Here is a 22,437-nt window from a genome sequence, read left to right on the forward strand (position 1 = left end):
CTTCTTTTTCTTCTTTAAAGAACAAAACATGATATCAATACACGTTTTTATTTTATTGATCTTTCTAGGGATGTTGCGACTTAATAAATATTCGTGTAGTAATATTCAACAACCTCTCTGTACGAAAGGAGACTGTAAACAGAGACGCAATGGATGGAACCAAACGAAACTTGAGGGGACTTGAGGATGAAGATGAAGATGTGTTTTTGATCAAATCTGATTACGTAAAATGCATTGAACTTAAATTTTCTCGGTAAAAATTCATGGTCTTTCAAAACTGTCATTAACAGTAAGGAAGCACTCATTATTAGATGGAAAAAGGGGGGGGGGTCTCAAACGAGTCCGGGAAGGTTCGCCCTGGTATTTATTATATTTAGCCGTCATGTGAAGAATGTAAATTAATTGAATTAATATGGGGAATTATGTTGAAATGTTCGCCGATTATGGCCAGATAATTATTTTCCATTGATTTGATACTTGTGTACCATAAAATGTGTGCTGGAATCTTGGGAAGGGCCAAGAGGCACTTTCTATACATATATTAATGGTGTCAGGTGGAAACAGTATGTATCTAATACATGTATATCTGTTCCTGCTGTCAGATAGGTTGTGCTGCAGGAATAGGTCACATTTTCTGATAGGCAGAATCAGGGGGCCGGCTCTGACAACACCTTTTGTTGGAAAAATCACAGGAGTTTGAAATCCTATCAATGAGGGGACCCCTCATAGTCGACTTTGGTATATTTTGACCCCCTCATTGATAGGATTTCAAACTAGAAGCTCTACTGTGATACTAGTCGACTTTGGTATATTTTGACCCCCTCATTGATAGGATTTCAAACTCCTGTGGAAAAATATAGGGATTGACTGGAGTGGGGACCCCCTCTTAGGCAGTCAATGGGCCCCTCTTATGTAAATTTCTAGATCCGCCATTGTTTTCTAGTTTTAAAATATGTGAATAGGTGGTGAAAATATTCAAAAATATATTATTAAGTCAACAAATTAAAAAGAAAATGTGGTACACTGTATGATTGCCAATTAGACAACTCTAGTCTCTAGACAGGAGACCAAATTACATTAGAAATTAACAACTGTAGGTCACTGTTTGGCCTTCAACAAGGATAAAACCAGAAACTACTATAAGTTACAGAGAAAAAGAAACATTTATTTTTCATTACAAATTTTATTTATTACCTTAAAGTACAATTTAGTTGTAACTTTATCATACATGTATATGGTACAAAAATAATTCAAAACTACCTCTACCCTTTTTTATTGGGAAAGTATGCATCATATTCATCAAATTGGGAAATTTAAAAAAAAACATGAATTTGACTGAAACTTCAATTTACAGACCCATTCATGCAAATTAAATATGGCAAATGTTGGGTTTGCCTGAGAATAAGAATAATTACAGTACACACAGAGAGGATGTAATCTCATACTCCCTTCACTGTTTAGAAACTTGGTGTCACACCAGGAAACTCCACCAATTTTCTCCAAATCTTGGTAGGAAATTTGGAGAAACTTGAGTAATTACTCCCTAAAACTCCTTAATTGTTTATAACCTTGGTATGGTTTCTCCCAACACCATGATTTTTATTGCTATGTTTACCTTTGAAGTGTGCCAGTTGTTGATGACTACAATAAACATTTCTTGTGTTTCCTGTCATTAAATGACAGTCACAAAAATGATAAAAAGTGTGAGATTTGTTAAATTTCATCAGAGATATATTCTAATCTGATTTTATAAAAGAATCCTGCACAACTTATTTAAAAATATTTATTAAAAATATATATTCAGCATTTGTTCTGACTGTGTTGGTTTTTCATACCTAAGGAATATAATTAAAACAAAACAAAAACATCTGTAAGTGTAGTATAATTAATAGAAAAAAAAGACATATTTTAATTGAATTAATAAATTTAAATAATAAATGAAGAATATATCAGTATATAAAATATAATATGTATGAAATTTATCTACATTATTTTATTTCATTCATTTTTAGCTCACCTGGCCCAAAGGGCCAAGTGAGCTTTTCTCATCACTTGGCGTCTGGCATCCGGCATCGTTAACTTTTACAAAAATCTTCTCCTCTGAAACTTCTGAGCAAAATTAAACCAAACTTTATTATTATAAACTTTATCATTATTTGGGTATCTAGTTTAAAAAATGTGTGGCACGACCCGCCAAACCAACCAAGATGGCCGCCATGGCTAAAAATAGAACATAGGGGTAAAATGCAGTTTTTGGCTTAAAACTCAAAAACCAAAGCATTTTGTAGCAAATCTGACATGGGTTAAATTGTTTATCAGGTCAAGATCTATCTGCCCTTAAATTTTCAGATGAATCAGAGAACCCATTGTTTGGTTAACGTTGGTGTCCCTGAAATGGTAATTTTAAGGAAATTTTGCTATTTTTGGTTATTATCGTGAATATTATTATAGATAGAGATTAACTGTAAACAGCAATAATGTTCAGCAAAGTAAGATTTACAAATAAGTCAACATGACCAAAATGGTCAATTGACCCCCTAAGAAGTTATTGTCCTTTGAAGTCAATTTTAAACAATTTTCATAAAATTTGTAAATTTTTACTACCGGTGTGATGTCATATGGTATTTTGACCCCCCCCCCCCCCCTCCCCCTGTATGGAAAATTGAACCCCCATGGTAAATTGAACCCCCCTGTTTTTTTTCATTCTAGATGATTAATAAAACATTTAACATTATTTAAAAGCTAATCAAATATTCAAAATCATTAATTTAAGAAGGGGAGGTCAATTTTCAATGATTGGTTAAAAGAAAAATATTTGCTTGGTATACATGGTATAAGTGCTCTGAAGTCTTTACCAACAAAATTTCAATAACAAAAATTCTTAAAGCATTATAACTAAACCATGTAGCTTGGACACTTTAATTCTTTGAAATTTGAAATATTTATATAGAATGGTAGACTTAAAAATTTAAATTCTCCATGGTAAAAAAGGGGGAGAGGATAAATTACCATGGCTCAGTTAATCTAAAAATTAAAATTTTCAAAACATCTTTTCAAGCTACTTAAGTAAATACAAACTACTTATTTAAGTATAATAAATATGTTAAGGAGTTACAGTAGCTAGATATTTTAGCATTAAAGGTCTTTAGATGTAGTAAAGTAGAAAGGTTCAATATACCATGGTAGGGGGTCAAAATAACATGGCAAAGTAAAATTTTCTAAACATCTTTTCCAGCATGGTAGATACATTCAAACTACTATTTGGAGTAAAATAACACTGGAAAGAAGACATAACAGCTAAAATTTTGAAATTCAAGGTCTATATAATAGTATAGTAGGGGGTTCAATATACCATGGTAGGGGGGGGGGGGGTCAAAATACCATGGCAAAGTAAAATAATCAAAATTTCTATTCAAGCAAGTAAAAGACATACAAACTATTTATTGGAGTATAATGACTATGTTGAGAAGTTAGAATAGCTATAAAAAAAATATTTATGACAGGTCTATAGTAACGGGTTCAATATACCACAAGGGGGTCAAAAAACCACCGCTAAGTAAAATTTTCAAACCATCTTTTCAAGCAAGTAAAATACATACATACTACTTTTTGGAATATAATTTAAATTACTATGTTAAAGAGTTATAACAGCTGATTTTTTTTTATATAAATACAAGGTCTATAGAAGGGGGTTTGATATACCATGGAAGGGAGTCAAAATACCATGTCAAGGTTAAATTTTCAAAACATCTTTTAAAACAAGTAAAATCCATACAAACTACTTTTTGGAATATAATTACTATGTTAAAGAGTTATAACAGCTGCTTTTTTTTTTAAATACAAGGTCTATAGTAGGGGGTTCAATATACCATGGTAGGGGGTCAAAATACCATGTCAAGGTAAAATTTTCAGAATATCTTTTCAAGCAAGCAAAATACTTACAAACTACCTATTGAAGTATTATAACAATGTAAAGGAGTTTGAAAAGCTAAAATTTTTGAAATTTTAGGTCTATAGTAGGGGGTTCAATATACCGAAGGGGGTCAAAATACCATGGCTAAGTAAAATTTTCAAAATATCTTTTCCAGCATGTTAAATGAATACAAACTACTTAATGGTGTATTATTACTATGTTAAAGAGTTAGAATAGCTTGGATTTTTGAAATTTTAGGTCTATAGTAGGGGGTTCAATATACCGAAGGGGGTCAAAATACCATGGCTAAGTAAAATTTTCAAAATATCTTTTCCAGCATGTTAAATGAATACAAACTACTTAATGGTGTATTATTACTATGTTAAAGAGTTAGAATAGCTTGGATTTTTGAAAGTTAAGGACTATGGTAGGGGTTCAATATACCGGAGGGGGGTCAAAATACCATGGCTAAGTAAAATTTTCAAATGATGGTATTTGTCCTATTAGAATCGAAATAATTCATGGAAGCCATAACGCTCAGGATAAAATTTGAATATCATGGCCCAGGTCATGTGTAAATTTCCAACAATGTATGGCTTCCATGGTTTATTTCTTAAATCTGACAGACATGAACCATTTACATGTACCAATGACAACTTCTGAACTACATGCTCTTGACTTAGAACAGGCACATACAGAATGAGGCAGGGTCTGGCCTGCCTACTTGACTTTATTGTCATACTAGTAGATCAATGATAATGTTAAGTTTATGTGATACTAAAGCTTTTAGTAAAAACTTTATCTTTAAGGCTTTCAACATTAATTTAATAAAGCAAACAAAACATAAGTCTCAAGTATGCAAGTCTTGTAAAAAAAACAACATTATTTTACTTTCCCTTTTTGACTGCCAGATATTATCATATGTAGAAACATGTTTATTCGCCATAGGAAACACTGCACCTGGACTGAAATTCTCACTCTCCAAACAATTTTTCCTTGTAGATGTTGCAGATAAATTCATAATACAAATGATGTTGAAGAAGAAAAGAGGAAAGGAAGTTGGACTGTACCATTTTCTTTGCAGCTCCTAAGGTGAAGTATAGCGCAGTACAACACTTATATAAATGTTTTGTAAAAATAAGATGTGGTCTGAATGTAAATGAAACAACTCTTCCTGAGAGACTAGTGAAGCCAAAATTAACAACCATAGGTAACTGTGCACCCTTAAACAATGAGCTATACAACGCAAGGCCTTGAAATTATCAATGAGAAACTTAGGGCCGGATTTATTAACAAAACATTGAACGATAAACGATATACAGCAACAAACTACTGAATTACAAGCTCCTGAATTGAGACAGGCATATGGAGTTTGAAAAACATTAAAAATGGTTGCTAGCACAAAACCCTCCTTTAAACCAAGGACAGTGGTGTAACAGTACAACTAGCAAACTATAAAAATCATTTGAAAAGGGCTTAATTCTAAGATCAATACAAAGTCAAAGCACAATTTAAAATCCTTAAACAAAATGACACAAAGTACACATCTGAGATTTATAGCAGTTACTGAAAGCAAGTACAAATAATCAATATTTTATCCTGGTCCTTACACATTCGGCTGAATTTCTCTTAAAAGCTAACCTAAACCTTCAAATGAATGATTATAGCCATCTAAACAAAAAACATATAGATGGAGAGAAACTTAAGTTTAAGTTGCAAAAATGATCAACAAGACAAGATCAACAAAAAAGTATCATGAATGGTTGAAATTGTTAGTCAACTCCTAATTATTTAATGAATTTTCCACAGATTTTTTTGTATGGTCTAGTTTTAATTAGGATTTTATTGTAGATCAAGGAGGTGAATTTCCTTTGTTGAGGAGTCGGAAAGTTGGACTAAAAGAATATCAAATGAAGGTTAACATAAATGTACCTTGAGTATGTATCAAAGATGTATTTGATAAGATGGTAATTGCTGTATGTGAAACAATAAAATTTGTTTAAAGTGGGCAGTACATGTATAAACATACCATCAACATTGGAACAACCAAAAATGCAATCATATAAGCATATGCAAAAGTTTCATAAAAATCTGTGAAAGTATGACACAGTATCCATGGTATCAGTTATTTGATGTCCAAGACATTGAAAGTGGATATTGTGTCATTGGCAATAGACCTATTTCATATTGCATGTACATGTACCCACTTTAATCAGAACAAAATTGAGGGAACTTAACTGTTTAATGCTTTCTTTACATGACTAAATCATCAGAAAGCAGTAAACTTTCCCCAAAAATTGCACCGTTTATATTTTTGAATTTACTTCTTTCGGTTGTTCATAGTGACCGAGTACCAGGATGTTTAACCACAGAGAAGGTAACCTGTTGAAAAAATATAGAATCGGAGACAAAAGTTGATAATGAATTAATGTGAAAATAGACTATTATACCACATCATCTTATTGTCAAGCCTGCAACTATTGTTTTTGGGAGTTTTGGTTAAAAAAGTTGAGGAAATAGAGGCCAAAGGGTCCAAAATTAAACTTTTTTTGTTTGATTTCATCAAAAACTTAATTATTAGGGTTCTAGGATATACCAAATCTATCAGTGTATTTAGATTCTTAATTTTTGCCAGGTCATGTTTTCAAATTGGTCTACATTAAAGTCCAAAGGGTCCAAAATTAAACTAAGTTTGATTTTAACAAAAAAATGAATTCTTGGGCTTCTTTGATATGCTGGATCTAAACATGTACTTAGATTTTTATACGACCGCAAATTTTGAAAAAATTTTCGTCGTATATTGCTATCACGTTGGCGTCGTCGTCGTCGTCGTCGTCGTCGTCGTCGTCGTCCGAATACTTTTAGTTTTCGCACTCTAACTTTAGTAAAAGTGAATAGAAATCTATGAAATTTTAACTCAAGGTTTATGACCATAAAAGGAAGGCTGGTATTGATTTTGGGAGATTTTAGGAATTAGGGGCCAAAAAGGGCCCAAATAAGCATTTTCTTGGTTTTCGCACTATAACTTTAGTTTAAGTTAATAGAAATCTATGAAATTTTGACACAAGGTTTATGACCACAAAAGAAAGGTTGGGATTGATTTTGGGAGTTTTGGTTTCAACAGTTTAGGAATTAGGGGCCAAAAAAGGGCCCAAATAAGCATTATTCTTGGTTTTCTCACAATAACTTTAGTTAAAGTAAATAGAAATCAATGAAATTTAAACACAATGTTTATGACCACAAAAGGAAGGTTGGTATTGATTTTGGGAGTTTCGGTCCCAACAGTTTAGGAATTAGGGGCCAAAAAGGGACCCAAATAAGCATTTTTCTTGGTTTTCACACCATAGCGTTAGTATAAGTAAATAGAAATCTATGAAATTTAAACACAAGGTTTATGACTATAAAAGGAAGGTTGGTATTGATTTTTGGAGTTTTGGTCCCAACAGTTAAGGAAAAAGGGGCCCAAAGGGTCCAAAATTAAACTTTGTTTGATTTCATCAAAATTGAATTATTGGGGTTCTTTAATATGCCGAATCTAACTGTGTATGTAGATTCTTAATTTTTGGTCCCGTTTTCAAATTGGTCTATTAAGGTCCAAAGGGTCCAAAATTAAACTTAGTTTGATTTTAACAAAAATTGAAAAACTTGGGGTTCTTTGAAATGCTGAATCTAAAAATGTACTTAGATTTTTGATTATTGGCCCAGTTTTCAAGTTGGCCCAAATCGAGGTCCAAAATTAAACATTGTTTGATTTCATCAAAAATTGAATAAATGGGGTTCTTTGATATGCCAAATCTAACTGTGTATGTAGATTCTTAATTTTTGGTCCAGTTTTAAAATTGGTCTAAATAAAAGTGCAAAGGGTCCAAAATTAAACTAAGTTTGATTTTAACAAAAATTAAATTCTTGGGCCTCTTTGATATGCTGAATCTAAACATGTACTTAGATTTTTGATTATGGGCCCAGTTTTCAAGTTGGTCCAAATCAGGATCTAAAATTATTATATTAAGTATTGTGCAATAGCAAGTCTTTTCAATTGCACAGTATTGTGCAATGGCAAGAAATATCTAATTTCACAATATTGTGAAATAGCAATTTTTTTTTTAATTAAGAGTTATCTTTCTTTGTCCAGTATAGTAAGCAAGAAATATCTGCAAGAATTTTTTTTAATTGGAGTTATCTTTCTTTGTCCAGAATCAACTTAAATCTTTGTTATATACAATATACAATGTATATTCACTTTTTACTACCAACTGATAAATTTAAATAATCTTTACCATTCAGTGATAACAAGCAGTTATTTTACATCTTAATATTTTATGATGTATTTAAATGAGTAGTAATTGTTGCAAACTCCATTAGAATATTTTAATTGAAATTAGTTTTGGAATAAGGGAAAGGGGGATGTGAATAAAAAATTGGGTTCAATTTTTCTCATTTGAAATTTCAAAAATAAAAAGAAAATTTCTTCAAACATTTTTTTGAGAGGATTAATATTCAATTCAGCATAGTGAATTGCTCTAAGAGAAAACAAAAATTTTAAGTTCATTTGAATACATTCATTCTGTGTCAGAAACCTATGCTGTGTCAACTATTTAATCACAATCCAAATTTAGAGTGGAATCCAGCTTGAATGTTGTGTCCATACTTGCCCCAACCGTTCAGGGTTCAACCTCTGCGGTCGTATAAAGCTACGCCCTGCGGAGCATCTGGTTGATTATATCATAGGCCCAGTTTTCAAGTTGGTCCAAATCGGAGTCCAAAATTAAACTTTTTTTTGTTTGATTTCAACATAAATTGAACATATGGGGTTCTTCAATATGCTGAATCTAATCGTGTATTTAGATTTTTATACGACCGCAAATTTTGAAAAAATTTTCGTCGTATATTGCTATCGCGTTGGCGTTGGCGTCGTCGTCGTCGTCCGAATACTTTTAGTTTTCGCACTCTAACTTTAGTAAAAGTGAATAGAAATCTATGAAATTTTAACACAAGGTTTATGACCATAAAAGGAAGGCTGGTATTGATTTTGGGAGTTTTGGTCCCAACATTTTAGGAATTAGGGGCCAAAAAGGGCCCAAATAAGCATTTTCTTGGTTTTCGCACTATAACTTTAGTTTAAAAGTTAATAGAAATCTATGAAATTTTGACACAAGGTTTATGACCACAAAAGAAAGGTTGGGATTGATTTTGGGAGTTTTGGTTTCAACAGTTTAGGAATTAGGGGCCAAAAAAGGGCCCAAATAAGCATTATTCTTGGTTTTCGCACAATAACTTTAGTTAAAGTAAATAGAAATCAATGAAATTTAAACACAATGTTTATGACCACAAAAGGAAGGTTGGTATTGATTTTGGGCGTTTCGGTCCCAACAGTTTAGGAATTATGGGCCAAAAAGGGACCCAAATAAGCATTTTTCTTGGTTTTCGCACCATAGCGTTAGTATAAGTAATTAGAAATCTATGAAATTTAAACACAAGGTTTATGACTATTAAAGGAAGGTTGGTATTGATTTTGGGAGTTTTGGTCCCAACAGTTAAGGAAAAAGGGGTCCAAAGGGTCCAAAATTAAATTTTGTTTGATTTCATCAAAATTGAATAATTGGGGTTCTTTAATATGCCGAATCTAACTGTGTATGTAGATTCTTAATTTTTGGTCCCGTTTTCAAATTGGTCTACATTAAGGTCCAAAGGGTCCAAAATTAAACTTAGTTTGATTTTAACAAAAATTGAAACCTTTGGGTTCTTTGATATGCTGAATCTAAAAATGTACTTAGATTTTTGATTATTGGCCCAGTTTTCAAGTTGGCCCAAATCGGGGTCCAAAATTAAACATTGTTTGATTTCATCAAAAATTGAAAAATTGGGGTTCTTTGATATGCCAAATCTAACTGTGTATGTAGATTCTTAATTTTTGGTCCAGTTTTAAAATTGGTCTAAATTAAAGTGCAAAGGGTCCAAAATTAAACTTAGTTTGATTTTAACAAAAATTAAATTCTTGGGCCTCTTTGATATGCTGAATCTAAACAGGTACTTAGATTTTTGATTATGGGCCCAGTTTTCAAGTTGGTCCAAATCAGGATCTAAAATTATTATATAAAGTATTGTGCAATAGCAAGTCTTTTCAATTGCACAGTATTGTGCAATGGCAAGAAATATCTTATTTCACAATATTGTGAAATAGCAATTTTTTTTTTAATTAAGAGTTATCTTTCTTTGTCCAGTATAGTAAGCAAGAAATATCTGCAAGAATTTTTTTTAATTGGAGTTATCTTTCTTTGTCCAGAATCAACTTAAATCTTTGTTATATACAATATACAATGTATATTCACTTTTTACTACCAACTGATAAATTTAAATAATCTTTACCATTCAGTGATAACAAGCAGTTTTTTTACATCTTACTATTTTATGATGTATTTAAATGAGTAGTAATTGTTGCAAACTCCATTAGAATATTTTAATTGAAATTAGTTTTGGAATAAGGGAAAGGGGGATGTGATTAAAAAATTGGGTTCAATTTTTCTCATTTGAAATTTCATAAATAAAAAGAAAATTTCTTCAAACATTTTTTTGAGAGGATTAATATTCAACAGCATAGTGAATTGCTCTAAGAGAAAACAAAAATTTTAAGTTCATTTGAATACATTCATTCTGTGTCAGAAACCTATGCTGTGTCAACTATTTAATCACAATCCAAATTTAGAGCGGAATCCAGCTTGAATGTTGTGTCCATACTTGCCCCAACCGTTCAGGGTTCAACCTCTGCGGTCGTATAAAGCTACGCCCTGCGGAGCATCTGGTTAATATTTGGGCCAGTTATCAAATTGGTCCACATTGAGGTCTAAAGGGTCTAAAATTGAACATTATTTGATTTCATCAAAAACTGAATTCATGGGGTTCTATCATATGATATGCTGAATCCAACCATGTATTTAGATTGGACCATAATAGGTAGATGTCCAATTTAAAAAAATTAAGTTTAAGTTCTTAGACCACATTCATTCTGTGTCAGAAACCAATCTTGTGTCAACTATTTAATCACAATCCAAATTCAGAGCAGAATCAAGCTTAAATGTTGTGTCCATACTTGCCCCAACTGTTCAAGGTTCGACCTCTGCAGTCGTATAAAGCTGCGCCCTGCAGAGCATCTGGTTTGTAATGTGAAATTCTCTCTTATTAAAAGTAATAGAATAACTATATTTGGTATGTGCGTACCTTGGAAGGTCCTCATGGCTGTCATACTGTTTTTACCTTGACCTCATTTTCATGGTTCAATGGTTATAGTAAAGTTTTTGTGTTTTTTTTCTTCTTTTTTTCATATACTGTATGCAATAAGTCTACTATATTTGGTGTATGGAATGATTGTTAGGTGTACATGTCTAGCTGGTATGTGTCATCTGACCTTGACCTCATTTTCATGGTTCAGTGGTCAAAGTTAAGTTTTTGAATTTTTGTCTTTTTATTTAAACTATATGCAATAAGTCTACTACTATAATAACTATATTAGGACAGTGTTCTCCCAAGAAATTTTGGATAGCATCACATGTGGCAATTGTAATTTGTCGTGTCATGGCAATGCTCTATTCTTTTATAATATATACATTATTATTTATAACAAAATGTATTATATGCTTTGTATGCTATAGGCCCTTATTTGGTGAATAAAATATTCTATTCCACCCTATTCTTTGTGTTAATATTGTTGAATTTATAACTGAGAATACAATTAAACTAAAACCATGATAACAGTATTTTCAGTTTATGTTTTCTATATTCATAATCATTTATAGTAACCGGAATTATTTTTTCCTCTTTGGCAAAATAAAAATTTAGGTGTATGGAAATATTTTATGATCTATATGTCAGTCGCTCAAATTGAATTTGACCTTGACCTCATTTTCATGGTTCATTTGCTTAGTGTTAAGTTTTTGAGTTTTGGTCCGGTTTTTTTTGTAAACTTTAAGCAATAGGTCAACTTTATTTGTTGGATGGAAGAATTATTAGCTGTGTATGTGTGCCTGGCATGGTTCATCTCACGTTGACCTCATTTTCATGATTTAGTGGTCAATTTTTAGTTTTCCTGGTTAATGTTAAGTTTATGTTTCAATTGTAATAAAGCTTTATGTTAAGGACTATCAACATAATATCAATGATTAGTAAAAAAGGCGAGACATTTCAGTGTGTGCACTCTTAGTTTTATATTTAACCATAGAAAGTAGCTACCAGTAAATGTTGACTGCAAAAAACTAGAATCCTTTATCAATTAGATACAGGAAAATGAAAATATTTTGATTTTTTTTATCATAAAAACAGTTGCGCTTATAATCCAGTTTCACTAAATTCCAAGAAGGGTTTTCACAAATAACCATGACTGATTTTCAAAATGATCATCATGAATGTAAAAAAAAAAAGAGAAATTGCCCATGAAAACTATCTGTAGGAACAATGACAGTTCAGTGGTTTGCTTTCAACCTTTAGCAAAAATGATTATCGTATATATTGTGATAAGCTATTAATAAAAGCCCCACATTGTAAAATGTTAAACAATTAAAAAGTAAAAAACAGCGTCCTGATAGTGATTTTTACAAGTTAGAAAAAAAAAAAATGGAATCATATTATGGTATGATGTTGTCGTTAGCGCTGTATATCGACACATACAGTTTCCGGATTCTTACCGTACATAGTTTAAGCGAATGGATATCTATGAAATTTTACTATGAGGTTCAATACCAAAAAGGGAGGTTGGGATTGATTTTTCTGGGTAATGGTACCAACAGTTTAGAAATTAGGGGCCAAAAACAAGCATTTTTGTAGTTTCTGGACATTAACTTGTGAGTCAGTGTACTGATGTCTCTGGAATTGTTTTAAGGGGTAATTTCCTCAAACATTCAGGAAATAAAGGTCAAAAACAAGCATTTTTCTAATTTCCCGACAATAACTTGTGTTTAAATGTATGGATCTCTTTAAAATTGTACTGCAAGGTACCATACCACAAGGGAAAGGCTGGGATTAAGTTTTGGAGTTATTACTGAAAGGGGGGTTAAAAGAAATCGGGGGGCGGGATTTTTTTTCTCATAATTTTGATCACAATCCAAATACAGACAGTCTATCTAGCTTGAATATTGTGTCCAAACATGCACCAACTGTTCAGTCGAATAAGGCTGCACTTTGCGCATTATGTTCTTAATCATATTAATCTGACACATTTAAGTTTGTACATTATTGAAGTTACTGTTGATATTGTGTATTTCAGATTATTATTGAAAAAAGAGCACTTTGAAGCACTAGGAGAATTTGAAAACATCTTGGTGAAATAGTCCGACTGGATATGACAGAACATCAAAAGAAATGACGAAAAATTACACATCTTATCAAAATACTAGAAGCTAAAAGTGACTTGCAATTTTCACTAGTTTTGAGCTCAGTAACAGTCTGACAAGGAAAGAATTTAAAAACCATGTATTCATCTACATTTGTACATTCATCTATCTTATGATGTCTCCTGATAAATATTAAAACATATTGACTGTAAAATAATTACAAGCTCACTAATTACATCTGTTGTTAACAAAATTTGTTATTTGCAAATATCTGTTGAATGTTTTGAAATTAAAATGTGTTAATTTAAATGATTAAATCATTGGAGTCTTTAAATGATACAAAAGCATACATTGAATGATTGCAATTGAGACAACTCCTAACCCAGCATACATTTTTAGTAGGGCACTGATGTAAACAAGTACAGGTCACCTGAAGTCTTCAACAATGAGCAAAATCCTTAACTTAAAGATCTGTTTACTATAAGTTATCTACGGATATGAACGTAGATTACAAATTTATTCCCCGGTCTTGGTACAAATCTGTCGAGTTTTAGGGAAATTCGGGTACAAAGTGTAACGTGAAAATATTTTTTATGGGGTGTAGGGTACTATCTTTGGTAGAACCTTACAGGTAGTCTAATATAAGAAGTTTTTCAATCCGGAGACAGAGAAACTGGATTGAGTTAAATTTGGCGCTCAATGTTGTGAGTGTTACGTCATAGATGCCTTGACGTCAACATGGGTCATTTGCATAGCTAGGTTAGAAGTCCTATTCATTGACAATGTGGCAGAACAGTAAAATGAGTGTAAATAATCAAAATAATAAAATAAAATCGTTAGTGGATTAAGTATCTAATTATACAGACATCATGGATAATCTACATAATTTGATATTTCATAAAAAAACAAGCATGGAACTAAGGAAATCGCGCGTGAATTTACCTGATGTAATAGGTTAGCAACACTCAGGGGCTATGGGTTTTGTAACGACGTCATTTAACCAATCAAAATCCTAGAAATATACTAAGGCGGGGATAAATGGGCTTACCGTATTAGGTCCCAAGATAATGGTATTTACATCCTTTGCTTTCAAATTTTTGTTTGTAAGTTTCTGATGAGGGTTCATTAAAATAAGCCCAGCACACTTAATTTGTGAACTGTTTTTTTTTTAATTTCAAAAGAGAAAACTAATAGACAAATTTAAGCAAATAAAAAAAAAGGAAATCCATTTTATATGGCAGACAGCAACCAAACACAACCAGTGGACATAATGAACCTGTTTCTGAGTGCTCAAACTGCATTATAACCTTAGACACAAAAACATCTTATATAATACTAGATTACACAAAAGTGTAATTCTTTTAAATCATCTGCTCTTATCTGGTGTTTAAAATGTACGTACATGTACAATATATACAAAAAGTTAGCTGCTATTGAGACAAAGGCAAAAATCATAGTGCAACAAAAAATGTTAAATACAGACATAACAACAAATAAACTAATGTAACACTTACCACTACTAAATGATTAGGAACTTTCAGGAATTAATTGCAGCTACTGTCCAGGTTATGTTAAACAAATTTTCATCTCCAACTGCACTGTTCAGTGAAGAGTTTTTACCATTGAAATGAAATGTGAACACATTCCAGATCATTCCAATCTTATGGCAGCAGTGAATATTCTGATGTGGCATTGATACCTATATCCAAGGGTACCTATATGTGGTAGTGGTGATACACAGTGATAATTAACCTTTTTTTCTTTCTTTTATTTAATTTTGAAAAAAAAAAATGAATTTAAACTTTTTTTTCTGAATTTTGGAAAAAAATAATTCTGTAATTTTTCATTTTTTTTCATTTATTTTTTAAGTACATGTATTATTAAATTTTTAAAAAGAAAAACCATTTAAATATTAAGTCAACTAATGCTGTGCATGCACAGGGTTAGTCAGCTAAGGTTGTGCATGCACAAGGTTAGTCAACTAAGGCTGTGCGTGCACAGGGTTAGTTGACTAAGGTCGTGCATGCACAGGGTTAGTTAACTAAGGTTGTGCATGCACAGGGTTAGTCAACTAAGGCTGTGCATACACAGGATTAGTTAACTAAGGCTGTGCATGCACAGGGTTAGTTGACTAAGGTCGTGCATGCACAGGGTTAGTTGACTAAGTTGTGCATGCACGTGGATTATAAACCTGACATACACATACACCTTTAAAACAATCATGAACTACAAGATGAGTTTATAATACCGAGATGTTTTGGTAAAGTATAATTTTATTTTGTAAAAAGATATGGGTGAAGTAGAAAAAAAAGATAGGAAAAAAAATATGACATTCCATTTTCAAAAGCAGTTTCCAGTATTAAATAAATCCTTGTTAATTATAGATAGAGATAAAAAATAAAACCTACAAATAAGTCAACATGACCAAAATTGTCAGTCAACCCCTTAAGGAGTTATTGCCCTTTATAGTCAACTTTTAACCAATTTTCGTCAGTTTTTGTAACTTGTACAAAAATCTTCTTCTCTGAAACTGCATGGCTAAATTAAACCAAACTTGGCCATAATTATCATTGTGGTATATAGTTTAAAAAATGTGTCCGACAACACCGCCTACCAAACAAAATGGCTGACATGGCTAAAATAAGAACATAGTGGTTAAATGCAGTTTTTGATTTATATCTTTAAATTAAGACATTTAGGGCAAATCTTTCAAGATTTAAATGTCCATCAGAATAAGATCTATCCCCTCGCAAATTTTCAGATGAATCTGACAACTCGTTGTTGGGTTGCTGCCCTAAAATTGGTAATTTTAAGGAAATTTTGCAGTTTTTGGTTATTATCTTGAATACTGTTATAGATAGAGATAAACTGTAAACTGCAATTTTGTTCAGCAAAGTAGGATCTACAAATAAGTCAACATGATAAAAATTGTAAGAGTACCCCTTAAGGAGTTATTGCCCTTTATAGTCAATTTTGAACAACTTTTCGTCATTTTTGTAACTTGTACAAAAATCTTCTTCTCTAAAACTATGGGCCATATTAAACTAAATGTGGCCACAATCATTACTATGGTATCTATTTAAAAAAAGTGTCTAATGACCCCACCCACCAACCAAGATGACTGACATCAGTAAATATAGTAGCAGGTGAGCGACACAGGCTCTTGAGAGCCTCTAGTTTTATAATTTGAACAAACTTAAATTTACATTTACTTAAATCATTTTCATTTACCTTTTTGTTTGTAAATGATTGTTTGTTTTGAGATTGTAACTCTGTGATGACTGCTGTACCCATATTTTGACTATCTTATTTATTATATAAAATTGAGAATGGAAATGGGGAATGTATCAAAGAGACAACAACCCGACCATAGAAAAAAACAACATCAGCAGAAGGTCACCAACAGGTCTTCAATGTAACAAGAAATTCCAGCACCCGGAGGTGTCCTTCAGCTGGCCCCTAAACAAATATATACTAGTTCAGTGATAATGAACGCCATACTAATTTCCAAATTGTACACAAGAAACTAAAATAAAAATAATACAAGACTAACAAAGACCAGAGGCTCCTGACTTGGGACAGGTGCAAAAATGCGGCAGGGTTATGTCTGTTTTCTTCATGCATCATTGTAAATATAATAGAATTTGATGGGACTGGCATAAAAGTGAGAGGTTTAGCACTATAAAACCATTTTACTTTTCACATTTTGTGACTAAGACTCAGGTCTGACAGATATATCCATGGAAACAGTAAAATCACAAAAATACTAACCTCCAAGGAAAGTTCAAAACAAAAAGTCTCTAATCAAATGGGAATATCAAAAGCCCAAACACATTAAACAAATGGATAACAATTGTCATATTCCTGACTTAGTACAGGCATTTTTGTATGTAGCAAATGGTGGATTGAACCTGATTTCAAAGCTAGCTCAACACTTTACATTGTATGACAGGTCTGACAGATATATCTATGTCACAAGGACTAACAGAAAGTAATTTTACCTGCTATTTATAGGTGACCTTGTATCTAACTATGAAGAAATAATGGCTGTTTATGCACAGAAAGCTATGATTGGTTTCCAGCAAGTCTCAGGAGAGATTGGAGTCTGGGATATATTTGTTACTAAACATGTAGAGGTATTTATACAAATTTACTCAAAAGTTAACAAATTATTCATGTCAGTGCGGGTAGAAAATGTTTTAGAATTGAGATGGGTATACAAATTTCTATGTTAAGAATTTTTGTTTGTGATTGTCCAAAAAAAGATACACTTGAGGTATGGATATGCCAGTTGGTGTACTTTGAATGTCAAGTGGATTTCAAAAGTCAATTCCTAATGATTCAGATGTTATGCCCTCACTCTCTACATAGGGGGCATTAAGTGTTACCCTTCTTGGTCTGTAGGTCCCAAAATTTGTTTTCCTCAGCCATTTGCTTCAACAAATGTTATGTAACTTATACACAATGCTTATTACATTGTATCACAAAACGCAGATTAAGTTTAAATTTAGTAGCTGTCACCTTTACAATTCTTTAGTTATGCCCCTTTATAGCATTATATGCAAGTAGGGCATCATTTGTGTCCTACAGACAAATTCTTCATTTATTTCATCAATTTTCAAACGTTTTTTTTCACTGAAAATGGTTTAGAAGGGATGCTTGATGGAAAGGGGGATTGCTGTGACTCCTATCTCTGTAAATATTTTGTTTCAGTTGTCTACCTTGTAACTATTTCTGCTGCCTGCAAACTGAACTTGTGAACAAGCGCATTAAATACCTGATTGAGTCAGCCAAGTAAATGGCAGGTTTCAAATTCAAATCACATTAACATGTATTTTCCCTGGTCCAGTGGTCTAAGTAGTTACTGCTATAATCACTTGCAAGTCAACACTGAGGTTGTGAATTTGAACCGCACACAAATGGATGCACTCGACTCAAATCTTAATTGACTAGAATTGTCAGTTTTCCTATCAAATATTCAGTGGTTTTCTCTGGGCATTCCAGCTTCCTTCACCAATAAAAACTGGCAGCCACGAAATAAACTTAAAGCAGTGCTTAAAAGTAGAGTGAAAACACCAACAATAAAATAAAAAATAAAATCCTGGTATACATGTAATATTTGCCACTACATATTAAACAGCATGATTGCCCAAAGAAGTATATCCCCTACAAATACTGTTTTTAGTTGACATACTTCTTTCAGGGTGATGTATCCTTGTTTCAACATCATATAATGGCTGTTATTGTTTAATATAGCTATGCACCCGTCATTTTATTTATCTAATAAGCAAATAATTAAAAATATTTTTCTGTTTCAGATTTTAGAACACTATGACAAAATAGAAGAAGCAAAAGATATCCTGACAGATTACAGAGATAGAAATACAGATAATCTAAATGCTCACAAATATTTCTACTATTTCTGTGAAAGAAATGGTTTCTATCCTAACGAGGAGATTCAATTACTAATGGTAATAATGTATTACTGTAAATTCAGAAATTAATAAGGGTATTAATGTTTTATTATTCTATTTATGTAGTACATTTATTGGAGTCATATCTAATGGTGTTTACATGTTTTATAGAAAAATGTCTTGGGAGTGTAGGTAAAGGTAATTCTTTGGCTAGCTTGCTCTCTATATGAACGGTGAAGTCATTATTAGGCTAGGTATAATACCCTCCTTTAGGACTAGACTACTCCGAAAAGGAGGGTAGTATACTTAACCTTATAATGATTTCACAGTTTTGCTAATAAGCAAGCTAGCCAAAGAATTACCTTTACCTACACACTCAAGTCATTTTGCTGTTTATATAGAACTAGGTTTTGCAATACCTACTAGAGAGAGAATTTTTAAAGCTTTAATTGGATTTTTAAAAATGAAAATGAGAACACAGTTGATTGTCAAAGATTAAAAAAACCCAGATAAAAACTAACAGAATAACTGTTCTTCCTAGCATTTAATATATATATTTTTTTAAACATTATTGATTTTTAAACACTATTTCAGACTTTGATAATGCATTTAATATTGGTTCACCATTAAAATCAGTTTTAATGTTATTTTTCTTTCAGAATATTGCAGAAAAGTGTCCCTCAGATTCTTTGGTTTTACAGTTATGCAACAAATTGGTTGAAGGTTGGTATTCATTTAAACAAAATTTCATTTTCAAATATGTATAGGGAATTGTTAATTTTTATAAACAACATCAATTTTCAGGAACATATAAAATGATAAATGAATAGGTAAATAATAGGAATAAATTAATAGTTAATGAAAAAGATAGATGAATTTATTACACTGGCTGTCATGAAGCTCCTTGATCTCCAAATTATATAAAAACAGATAATCTCATATGTAAGATAAATTTGATTGTTTCACTCATATGACATCTTACAACAATGGTTGTTGTTGTGACTTCCACGATCATTTGCATAAATACAAATTGGTAACATGTAGAAAAAGATATAGGGTCTGGTATTTTATAGTTTATTTCTGGTTAGAAGCCTATACGTCAAAAAAGCATTTGTTAATTAATGTGTTGTTCGGTCCCTATCTAAATATTTTTTAATATTTGATTTTTTATCAATTAGTTTATATTCTAAGGATAAATGTTTTGTTTCAGATAATAAAATACCAGAAGCCTTGAATTTCCTGTTTTATTTGCTGGATTACAATTGTTGGCAGCAGGAATTAAAACCTTGGAAACTACTGGTAGACTTGATTGATACAAGAAACAAAAGGTTGGTAAGAAAGAATGATGCACATACTTAACAGGTTGTTTTGAAAGAAAAAAAAAGTTTGTTCAATTTACAACCTAAGCCCATATTCAAATTGTTGAAAAATAAATAAACGTATGTAAAAGCAAAACAACTTTTCAAAATTCATTGAAATTGCAAGAAATGAAATGAAACCAAATGTATTTATGTTTCATGGTGCAACACCTAATTATGTATCATTTGTAGTTTTATGACTGATAAATTCCTTGTAAATAAATTACTATGAAAGTGAGGTACTGTGGATTCATTATAATTCGTTGGATATTAATTTTTGTGGACGTCATGGGTACAGGGAAACCAAGAATTTAAATGTTCAACAAATTGCAAATTTTCTGTATGATTGAATGCAGACTTTTGGAAAACCACGAAATCAAATATCCATGAAAATGCAAGTTTTCCTCAATCCACGAAAAATTAGTACCCACGAAAATAAATGAATCGACAGTATTTTAAAAAATGTCTCCAGCAATGTTGAAATTAGATGAATTTAATTTAATTAGATCCTTTTTATTCATTTCTACATATTTACACATCCCTGTTTTTTTAATGTTTTGATTTGAGCCTTTGTAATGATATTCCAAATAATTATGACATCTTGAAAGGCTATTTTATATTTGTGCTTTGACGTCTTACCTCAACTAATCAAAGATAACCTTTCAGAACCTCATAATTACTTGGGTTATCCTTATAAAAATATATCCAGGAAAGCTCTCAGGACACATGCAAATTCATGAAGTATTATTCTCATTTATAATATATTCTGTCACAATGGTTTTTAAAAAATTTTCATTTCAGTTTAGAGGTGATTCATACTTTAGAAGAAATTTGGAAGATGAGGCAATCGTGGTGGCCTCAGTATCATTTTACCAGCTATGACTGTCCAGAAACAGGGGAGGAATGTGAATTATGTTTATGTAAAGCTAGATATGCAGTATTTGTTTTAGGTCAAGGTCAGTGTCATTTACATTTTTGTTTATTTCATATGCATACTCTTGTATGTTCTATTTTAAGCTTTCAAATGTTTTGGTGTGAGGGATCTTGACGAAGATAAATCCAGGAAAGGATATTTTTTTTGTAAGTGTCCCAAGTCAGCAGCTTCTGACCTTTGTTAGTCTTGTATGGTTTTAAATATTAGTTGATTTATATGTTATAAAGTTTAGTATAACATCCATTTTCACTGAACTAGTACACATTTTGGTTTAGAGACCATCTGAAGCCCCCCTCCAGTGCAGGAATTTTCCAGATGTATTGAAGACTCATTGGTCGGGATTGTTGTCTTGTTGTTGTTGTTCAACTAATAATTACATTAGATGTATGTTTCATTATAATACGTTATTCTGATTGGCTAATTGCACATCACATGTTATTCCGTAAGCAGTTGCATGAGACAATAACATTTCATTCATGATTACACGAGGTCCCACAATAAAGTGCACAGGTGAATTTAAAAATTTAACTTCATGAAAATCGTGTTTTTATAATCTTAGCTAAAAAAATGTAATTATAAGTATTGAATGCTTCTTTTTGTAACTTTATAGGGTTGTAAAAGCATTGACCGTGCAAACATTTTTAGAATGAAGCTTCATACAAAATGTACTTTGGTCAACGCTTTTACACCCCAATAAATTTACAAAAAGAAGCATTCAATTCTTTAATGTAAACCAACCAAAGCCATAATATATCAGCAAGCATCCATATCAACATTAATTCATCTGCAATCAACAGGGTTTCCTTCAATAAATCAAGCTCTTTTTCTACAAAAGTTATCATTAAGTTTAACAGAGACTACTGATGATTCATTTATTTTCCTGGTACCAATTTTTGTGGATTGAGAAAAACTTACATGTTCGTGGATATTTGATTTTATGATTTTTGCCAATGAGCTTTACAACTGTATAAAGAAGTTGTAATTCATTGTACATTAAATTTCCTGGTTTATCTGTACCCACGAAAATCACAAAAATTGGAACTCCTCAAAATAATAATGAATCCACAGTATATAAAAATAATAATCGAATCCAAATTCTCTAAATAAAAAAATGACAACCATATGGGTAGCAATTAGTATTTGTGATAATGAGGTTCAAATGAAAATAAATAATTCAATTATTTTGTTTTTTTATTTATTTTGTTTATTTTTCAGATTTTCAAAATATACATAAAGACTTTGAACATTTGAGTAAGACACAGATACAAATGTTAATGTCCTCAGTGACTTGATTATAAAAGTAAGTCCTTCCTAAATGGTGCCAAACATATGGAATGATGAAATCTACCGAAGAGATTTCAAAACAGATACCTGTTCCCAAAACTGCAGGTAAAAGGACTGAACGATGGACTCCCTTGAAAGACCAAAACAGAAAGAAGTTGTTTTGTGAACAACAAAGTTCTAATACACCTTATGGCTATTACCCCACTCGACCTTT

General features: G+C 31.7%; 1 protein-coding gene and 1 long non-coding RNA gene across 2 annotated transcripts in view; both read left to right on the forward strand.

The window, feature by feature from the left end:
• LOC134701383 (TATA box-binding protein-associated factor RNA polymerase I subunit A-like) overlaps window positions 1–22,437 on the forward strand; it is a 45,399-nt gene extending 22,962 nt beyond the window's left edge. The window contains exons 7-12 of the mRNA XM_063562533.1: window positions 17,248–17,369; window positions 18,552–18,704; window positions 19,307–19,370; window positions 19,858–19,975; window positions 20,807–20,961; window positions 22,155–22,437. Of these exons, the coding sequence (XP_063418603.1) occupies window positions 17,248–17,369; window positions 18,552–18,704; window positions 19,307–19,370; window positions 19,858–19,975; window positions 20,807–20,961; window positions 22,155–22,231 (689 nt within the window). The 3' untranslated portion in view covers window positions 22,232–22,437. The remainder of the gene's footprint in view (window positions 1–17,247; window positions 17,370–18,551; window positions 18,705–19,306; window positions 19,371–19,857; window positions 19,976–20,806; window positions 20,962–22,154) is intronic.
• Window positions 126–13,381, forward strand: LOC134701470 (uncharacterized). Its single transcript, XR_010104127.1, has 3 exons — window positions 126–253; window positions 4,916–5,005; window positions 13,167–13,381. It is a non-coding gene; the product is annotated as an uncharacterized LOC134701470 (long non-coding RNA).

The sequence above is a fragment of the Mytilus trossulus genome, unplaced genomic scaffold (assembly GCF_036588685.1).
Source record: "Mytilus trossulus isolate FHL-02 unplaced genomic scaffold, PNRI_Mtr1.1.1.hap1 h1tg000244l__unscaffolded, whole genome shotgun sequence".
Taxonomy (NCBI): domain Eukaryota; kingdom Metazoa; phylum Mollusca; class Bivalvia; order Mytilida; family Mytilidae; genus Mytilus; species Mytilus trossulus.